The sequence below is a fragment of the Perognathus longimembris genome, chromosome 9 (assembly GCF_023159225.1).
Source record: "Perognathus longimembris pacificus isolate PPM17 chromosome 9, ASM2315922v1, whole genome shotgun sequence".
NCBI lineage: Eukaryota > Metazoa > Chordata > Mammalia > Rodentia > Heteromyidae > Perognathus > Perognathus longimembris.
The window spans coordinates 36,642,216-36,651,383 of NC_063169.1; the positions used below are offsets into that span (position 1 = coordinate 36,642,216).

Sequence of the window (9,168 nt, forward strand, 5' to 3'; positions counted from 1 at the left end):
TGAGTTGGTACCTATAGGGGCTAAGATCTTCTGTAGTTTAGATTATACTCTTTTTTTTTTTTTGTCAGTCCTGGGCTTGGACTCAGGGCCTGAGCACTGTCCCTGGCTTCTTTTTGCTCAAGGCTAGCACTCTGCCGCTTGAGCCACAGCACCACTTCTGGCCATTTTCTATATATATATGTGGTGCTGGGGAATAAAACCCAGGGCTTCATATATAGGAGGCAAGCACTCTTGCCATTAGGCCATATTCCCAGCCCTCATATTATACTCTTAACATGGACGTTTAGTAACTAAAATTTAGGTCCTAAAAAAGATACATACTCTTGACATTCTTCAAGGTAATAAGGATATTCTGCGATTTTACATGACCATGAAGCTGTAATTTCTATTCTGTTTTCTAAAGTAACTTATCACAATGTCTGAAAAGTTTTGTGTAAAATAAACAAATACCATCAAAATTAGATTTCCATCAACCAAACTTCAGTAAAATTATATTTCCAGGCAATAGTTCACATTTATCATTAAAAATAACAAAAATTCTTATATATACATTATTTTCCTAGTGCAATAAGTACTTTTTTTTTACAATATTTTCATTAACCTAGAAAATTATTTTAGCACTGTTTATTATGTTTAAATAACTCCAAATTTTTCTTGGGATAAAGAACACCATTTACTAATCTTTAAGATATACAAGTGTTCCTTAAATATACACCTTTTCTTGTTTGATTAATGAAAATCAAAAAACTAACTTTCATATTCTTCATCTATTTAATCACTGTCCAGATGAACATTTATTTTACTTTTCTTCTGGAAAGACTGTTATTGTGTAGTCCAGGCTCACCAAAAACTCTTCTTTGCCTCCCACCTCTACCATGGCTGAACATTCAATTTTTATAAAACCCATGATTCTAATAATATGACTAATGGATATTGTTAGCATAGTACCTCTGATTTGTTTATTTAATCTCATTTTCAACACAAGCCCTCTTCTGAAACAATTCACATGCAAAGAAATCCTTAAGAGAAAGGCCATCTTTTTAAGTATAAGTGCTAACAAAGCTAAGGAACAATGCAAACAAGTCACAAATAGGGCTAGGTGCTATGCATATTACATCACAACTAAGAGGCTATGAATGAAAGCACAAACTATCAAGGAAGGATTTGGTACAAAGCTCTGTCCTATATAGAGACAGGAGAAAAAAGTCTTTGAAAGCAAGTCTAGTCACACCAAATTGTTAGACATGTAAAACTAAGCACCATGTAAACTTAAACCAGTGCAAAGAAGGTATTTCTAAGTAATCACTACAAAGTAGAATATAGTAAGAATAAAGAAAATATAGTCTTCATTTAACTTCTTCTGTGTTAGGATTACTAAGAAGAAATATCACATTTATACATTAAAATATTTTAGTCAATAGACATACTAAAAATCCAATGGAAAATCACAGGTAGTCTATAAAAAGAAAAAGATAATGACAATTTCTCATTTGAAAAAGATGTCACTGGCAATTAACATTTACTAAATACTTATACAAGATAAGGTGGTATTCTGAGCACTTCACATATATTATCTACTATTTCTTACAACTCTGTGATATAGGTATCATTACTATTTTTCCTATTTTGTAAGAAGAATCATAAGCTATGAACAGGTCAAGTAACAAGACCAAAGTCAGTCAACTAGCAAGGAGAGGAGCTACATCAAACCAGAAAGGATAGTTCACAACCAAGGCTTTTTAAAATAGCAGTCCCTGCCAGACAATGGCACTTTCAGTCACAAAAAATAGCAGCAAGGCTCACAAAAAAGGCACAAAGTATGGAATATAAATATTTTTAATGAAAACTAAAAATTTTTAATTTAAAAGAATGGGCAAAACAACTGTCTAATTTATCAAAGTAATTTAGTAGTTGCTAACAAGGCCCTCACATTTTATATTAATTTGTATGATATACAACAAATTTCTCTGATATATTTTGCAACTCAAGTCCATAGAATATGCACAACCCTATAAGACATGTGTCCATAAGGCAGCTAAGTTACAGATTAATATTATACCAAGAATTCCTCCAGCCAGACGCTGGTGGTTCATGCCTGAAATCCCAGCGTCTCAGAAGGCTGAGAGCTGAGAATCATGGCTAGAAGCCACAACAGGCAGGAAAAGTCCATAAGACTCCTCTCCAATTAACAACCCAAATGGTGGAAGTGAAGTTGTGGCTCAGGTGTTTAAATACTAGCCCTGAGTGAAAAAGCTAAGTGACAGTGCTTAGGCCCCAAGTTCAAGCCCTACCCTAGTACTGGCATACACACAAAAAATTTTTTTCTTTATAAAAGGATTATTTCTAACTTTTCTTCAATTCCCTAGATGGCTGCTTTGTACATATCTCTTTTTTTGGTTAGATTGAAACTTGTGAACTGGCTACCTTATTTATGCTTTCCTTCATAGGCTAGTTACGCCTCCAACCCTTCCTTCATTCTTATAAAGAGTAAATGCCTTCTTTTTATAGCTTCATTAATCTATGGCTTTCACTTATCTCGTTTCAATGATCAGCTATGTTAGACTATTTTCATTCATTTCTTGTGTGTGGAGGTAGTGTACCTACATAGTAAGCATTCAAACACAAGTGCTGTCAAAAGAGTGACTTCCTAACCACAACAACCTTCCTTTGACAATACAAAGAATCTTAGGAAATTGCTACTGTTCAAGAGATCATCAAGGGAGTGGCTACTGAAGTCCACAGTCACTTATCTACAGGTTTTGCAACTAGATGTATTTCAAATTTTAAACTTTTTCTGATTTTGTTAAAGGTAATATGATAATCTGCCATAAGTATGCTAAAGGCTGAGCAGAATTCTATAAATGAACCATAAAGATGCAAACATTCACAAGTAAGAAGATATAATAACATCACATTAATAATTCAGGTAAAGCTTTGGATTCCAAAGGAGTCACACACAAAAAAAAGAACTTACGATTTTCAGATCATTTTGGATTTCAGGACTGTGAAATGTACTTTTACCCCTGAAGATTAGCTGACTGTAAAAAAGATTCAGGAAAAAAACAAGAAAAAAAGGTATGAAAAGGCAACTATATTATCTTTGTCTGCCACAGAATACTTAGTCCACTAGCAGCTTTTAACACAACTGGTCCCTCCTCCTTGATATATCCGGAGTCTGGGTTTGCATAATGCCACTTTCCTGGATTTTACTAACACCCTGCCCACTCCTCCACTAAATTTAAACATCAGAATTTCTTCAAATTCATTCATTTATTTAACAAATCAAGAGACCATCATTTGCCAAACAAGCACAATTCTAGGTGTCTGGGCACACCAGTGAATAAGAGTTCTAGCCTAAGTCTTATCTTAAGAATAGCTGCGTGGTGGTGGCATACACCTACCTACTCAAGAGGCTGAGATCTGAGGACCATAGGTAAAAGCCAGGCCAGGCAAGCAGGAAAGCCCAGGAGACTCTAATCTCCAATTAACTATTGAAAAGGCCAAAGTAGGGCTGCGGCTCAGGTGTCTGACCCTAGCCTTGAGCAGGGAGAGTGCCCAGACACTGAGTTCAAGCCCCAGGACCAGCACACCAGCACGCGTGCCCATGCACACGCACGTGCGCACGCGCACCCCTGCCTCCCTCCACCCCCCCAGATCCTGGAGGCTGGGTATCAATGTCTCCTGCCTGTGATTCCCAGCTACTCAGGAGGCTAAGAACTGAGGATTGCAGTTCAGAGCCCACCCAGGCAGAAAAATCCATGAGACTCCTCTTTGTAATTAACCACTAAAAAGTTTAGATATGGAGTTGTGGTTCAAGTGGGCTAGCCTTGAGCGCAAATACCCAGGCACAGCTCCCAGACCTTGAGTTCAAGTCCCAGGACCCATACCAAAAAAAAAAAAAAAAAAAAAGGAAAAGAAAAGAAAAAAGATGGATCCTAGGTCCTCTTTATCTGTTTATACAGACTAATCTGACATCTCACTTTACCTGCTATAGTAGCTTCTCTTCTCTGGCTCACAGAGATAACCATTCTCTGTATTTTCATTTGAACTGAATAAAGATCTCAAATACAAAATGTTCAAAACAGGGCCATTACAACCTTAGTGAGTGGTAGTACCAAGAACTACCTAATTACTTAAATGCACCCATATCTATTTAAACCATATCCATTTCATTTTCTGTCAATCATTCAGTTCTTGCTTCCAGTTTACATTTCCCTATTTAACCAATTATTTTAAGAGAATGGTCTCTACTAAGTCCTCTGTCTCTCTGTTTTTTGTTCTTTTTTTTTAATTACCTCCCTCCCTAGTGCTGGGGAATGAGCATGGGTCCTTCCTTGCACATGGTAGGCAAGTGCTATGACAGTGAGCTCTATCATTTGCAGCCCTCTCTTCTCTCAATGAACAGTCTTTCATTTCCTTTTTTAAAAAGACTTAAATGCAGAGATCCTGAACACTGAGATTTCCAAGCCAGTCTGAGAAAAATATTAGTGAAACCTCCATCTCGACAGAGAAGGATGGGCGGAGCAGTACACATCTGTCATCCAAACTATGGTAGGAAGTATAAATGGGAGATTCATGGTCCAGGCCAGCTGGGGCAAAAGGTGAAACCTAATCTCACATATAACTAACACAAAAAGGTAGAGTCCCTGCCTCCCAAGTATAGGTCCTGAGTTCATACCTCAGTACTTACACACACACACACACACACACACACCATACAATGTGGAAGAGCAAGGGGACACTGAAGGAGCACTTTCATCTGCAACGTGGACAGAGCTCCCATCCATCCTGTCTTTAACTCAAGTATGGTTGTAAGAATTTGAAAGAATGTTATATGAAAGAATGTTATATGAAAGTCTTCTATCTGCAAATATTAAGATTCTATTCCTCAATAGTTCAAAGTTCAAGTTTAGACGCTAGAAATAGAAACAAACACAGTCATGGAAGTGGTAGGAAGAAAAATAAAGCAGGGACAAAGGTAATAGAACAAGGTAAAATTTAAAGGGGGCTGGGAATATGGCCTAGTGGCAAGAGTGCTTGCCTCATATACATGAAGCCTTAGGTTTGATTCCTCAGCACCACATATATAGAAAATGGCCAGAAATGGCACTGTGGCTCAAGTGGTAGAGTGCTAGCCTTTGGCAAAAGGAAGCCAGGGACAGTGCTCAGGCTGGGTTCAAGGCCCAGGACTGGCCAAAAAAAAAAAAAATACAGTGAGAAGAAATTCTGAAGGAAGATTCAGCCACAGGAAATACACACACACATATTTAAATAGCTACGTGTAAATGATACTATTAGTATTCACAAGTTACCACTAATTCATTCAGCACTTGTTTGTCTCAAAGAAATGTACATATTCAATTTTATTATATTATATGTATCTCCACTAGAGTACTAAATATGACTGGTCCCCAACCTCAATTCAAAACCAAGTATAGTTGACATTGCTAGAGTATAAAAATGTGCGCACTGCATTAGTTCAGTTTGCTAATTACATTTAACTAAAGAAAAATCACATCATTTTAGGGTCAGAAAGGATCTTACAGACTATCTAGTTATATATACCATTTTACAAATCAGTGGTATTCCTGTATATAGAAGAATAAGCAAGACTTAAAGTATGTTTTTGTAAACTGGAGGCATGAATCAATAGCCACAGTCAGAGGAGTAAGAAGGGATACCTTGTGCATCAACACCTGAAGGTTCCCTTGGGACCAGCATTACAGTGATATGAAGGTTACAATTAGAAGCACAAAACATTCCCTTTGAGTTGCCTAGGCTGTGTTGACTGACCCCATTCTGCCTAAAGATGCTCTATGGTTATAGAACTTGCTACTTTATTACTTTCCTTTTTGTAATCTTCTAGCTCTTCCCAGGTTAAAACCAACTGATTTAGGCTAGTAGATTATTCAGGACCAATACTATTGATACTCTAAAACGAATCTTCCTGTAACTTCATTTCAATACAGTTTTGAAATGGAATATTATTGTCATCCATAAAAGCTGCCAAAATAGATTGTTCTAGTTTTCTTTTTGTTGTGTTTGGGACAAAGTTTGGCTATGTAGCCCAGGTTGACAGTAGCTATGTAGCCTAGGCTGGCTAGAACTGGAGATACTCATGCCTCAACTTACCAGGTGCTAGAATTACAAGCATGTCCCAACACTCCTGGAAAAGCAGGATTTTTGGTAATGAAAATACAAATTTTGTAAGTTATTTGTCCAAAATTTAACATACTATTATATGTTAATTAACATAATTGTAACTATCCATTTTCAAGCATCTCTGCAATTTGGTTAGCCTCACCCAAAGAGTAACCCTAACGAATATTCAGTATAAGTCTATTCTAAAAACAAGGTAGGAAGTAGAGGTGTGACTTAAGTGATAGAAAAAGCCAAGGGATATCTAAGGACCCTGAGTTCAAGCCCCAGTACCAGCACCATTAAATAAGCAAACAAAAAAAAAAGTCATATTGGGTACAGAAAAAAAGGTAAGTAACCTACTAGATTTACATACCTGCTTATCAACTGACAGTAAAGAAAGCACAAGCCTGGGCTTTAGCCCACGCAAGTACTTTAGTCACAATTTAAGGCTTTAAAACCTTCACTCTGTCAAACTTTCATCATTCTATCTCTGGGACCACTGCCTGTCCTGTACTTAAACTAAATCTCATCACATAGGGCCCCAAAACAAATAGCTGCTCAGAAAACTGCTCCTCAACAGAACCTCCTGGTTCTACAGTGCAAGGCTTGTGACAGGAAGTGTCAAGTAGCACCAGAGCCCAACACTGCCAATACCAAGACAAGCATCACTGTTCTCAAAACACTCTTTCCTTCAACGCCTAACTGTAAGAGGAACGAATCGTCATTTTAGAAACAATATAATTTTTCATATCAACTATGTTATTTCCTTTCAACTCAATTTCACTGGTTAGTGGCAACGATTTGCCACTAACAAAAAATATACAATATAATTCATGTTAAGATTCAAATGCTCACAACTCTACCAACCCCCACCCCATGACGGTACAATTTCAAATCAATTCATACAACATATATGTTGTCCTCTCAAAAAATATTCAGACTATTTTCATTTTGTTCTAACTTTAAAAGCTTAGATTTTCTAGCATGTGACACAGGTGGCTATTTTGTTTAGAACAAGCATTAATCTTTGACAAATGAGGAGATGGTATGGCCAGTTTCATGTTAGGGTCTACTCTGATCTAATCCTCTGGGGTCTTATCGATCTCTTTAAGGGACCATGATTCCAACACACCATATGCAGGAAACTGATAGGATTTTCAGTTTACTGATACCTTTTCTTGTTTAATTCCCTTATTCCACCTCTCAAGGGTAATGTACTAGTCTGAAATCTGTGAAACAGGTTACTACTATTCCATTTACTGTAACTCAGACTGCCACAGAGATTTCCTGTTACATTCATACTCCAAAGCAGAGAACCACTGGAACTAAATAAACTGTCGTTTATCCATTCACTGTATAGTGAGCAGTCTTGTGTACTACAGTTTTCAAAGTTTTCCCTCGCCATGATTCCTACCACTTCAGAACATCTTGCCTTGACAACCAAGATGCCAAAGCTCTCCTAAACCTCCACCGATGATGGATCAATTTCCGAATAAAACAAGCAACAAAAAGGTGGGTAGCAACCACCTCCCACAGAAGCAAGCCAGGACCCATCGAGTCCGAGCGACAGACTTGCACAAGCTGGCTCCACCTTTCCCTACAACCTCTTCTTATTTCCCTCAACAACTATTACCCACTTCCAACTCCCAAATCCTAATTGCTACTGGGGAGGTGAGCCTTTTCCATTTGAATCCCGGGGAAAGTGGCGCTCAAAGAACCCGGGGAACAAAGGGGAGGGATGGAGCCCACGCACAGGACCGGCGCCAGGGCCGTGCCACGCCGCACTGGGGCTCCCGGTCCTCACTGCGACTCCCAAGTACCGACCCCATCCAAGGGGTACCAGGGGATGCAGGGAGGCTGGACTTGACGCCGGGGAGCGGGTAAAGGAGCCCGTGGGGCGAGGGGAGAGGGAGGGGGAGGGGGCCGAGGAGGCGGAGCTCCAGCGGCCGCGGGGCTTTGTGTAGCCAGGGCTGGATTTGCAATTCGGATTCTGCAGGGAAGGGTCGGGTGCCAGAGGATGGGGAGCCCCCCTAAACCTGCCTTAACCCCCCCATGGGATGCGGGCGCGAGAGGCGCGTCGGGCAAGGAGGACCGCTCCCCCGGACTGCTCCCAGCCGCCACGAGCCCAGGGCAGGCCGGCGGGGCCCCAGGGGCGGCGGGCCGCACGCCGGGGCGGGAGGCGACCGTGGGGAACCCCGGCGTGAGCAGGCCCCCACCCACGGCGTCCGCCCGGGACGGGGAAAGATGCGGCCGGATGCCCGCCCCGCGTCCTCCGCATCCCTGGCGGCCGCGGGCCCCGCGCGGCCCCGACCCCGGCCACTCACCATCGTAATAGTAGCAGACTTTCTTCTTGCCGCCTCCTTGACTGTACGCCATGGGCTCGCCGGCCGCCGCCGCCTCCCGGCTCCGGCTCCTCCTCCCACTGCTAGGGCTGCCGCCGCGGCTCGGCGGAGAGAGGGAAGGACCGAGGGGCCGGTCCGGCAGGGGAGCGGAGGTCGGCCTGAGGGCGGGAGAGGCCCCGGAGGACTTGGAACCGCCCGGCTGAGGCGCCGAGACCGCGGAGCGGAGGGGAGGGGGGGCGGCAGCGGCGCCAACGCGCGACACTGGGGAGGGGGAGGGTGCCGCCAAGCCACCACCAGAGACCGAGTGCAGGCGGGACGCGTCCACCGTGGCCCCCACAGGGGAGTACGGAACACGGCCCGAGAAATAAACTGCTCCTGACATGAGGAAAGAGCCCTGATAATGAACAACTAGCAGAGGGATTTTAAATAAACAAGTATTTAAGTGATGTAGAAAGGCAAGCATTTGCTCCGCTCGTAAGAGAAAGGAAGCTTGGAACCGGCTTGACCTCTCCCCCCTCCGTCTCTTCGCACAGTGGTTGCGTCTACCTCGCGCTTGCGCAGTAGGCGCCTCCACCGAAGTCTTGGCGGTCTAGACCCTCATGCTGCTCCCCTCCCCCACTGTCGCGAAGCTCCCACCGGAGTCCGCCACGTGCCTTGGGCGGGGCCGGGAGAGACCGCTCTGGTG

The 9,168-nt window shown here is 42.2% G+C and overlaps 1 protein-coding gene across 2 annotated transcripts in view; it reads right to left on the reverse strand.

The window, feature by feature from the left end:
• Positions 1-8,762, reverse strand: part of Hdac2 (histone deacetylase 2) — a 29,115-nt gene extending 20,353 nt beyond the window's left edge. The window contains exons 1-2 of one of the 2 annotated variants that reach the window (XM_048353940.1): positions 8,466-8,602; positions 2,975-3,038 (exon numbers count right to left, since the gene is read on the reverse strand). Coding sequence is in view for 1 of the 2 variants with exons in the window: in XM_048353941.1 (XP_048209898.1) it covers positions 8,466-8,517 (52 nt within the window). In the remaining variant the exon portion in view is untranslated. Of the gene's footprint in view, positions 1-2,974; positions 3,039-8,465 lie in introns of both variants that reach the window. The other variant, XM_048353941.1, reaches the window with a different exon arrangement.
• Positions 8,763-9,168: the final 406 nt, after the last annotated feature.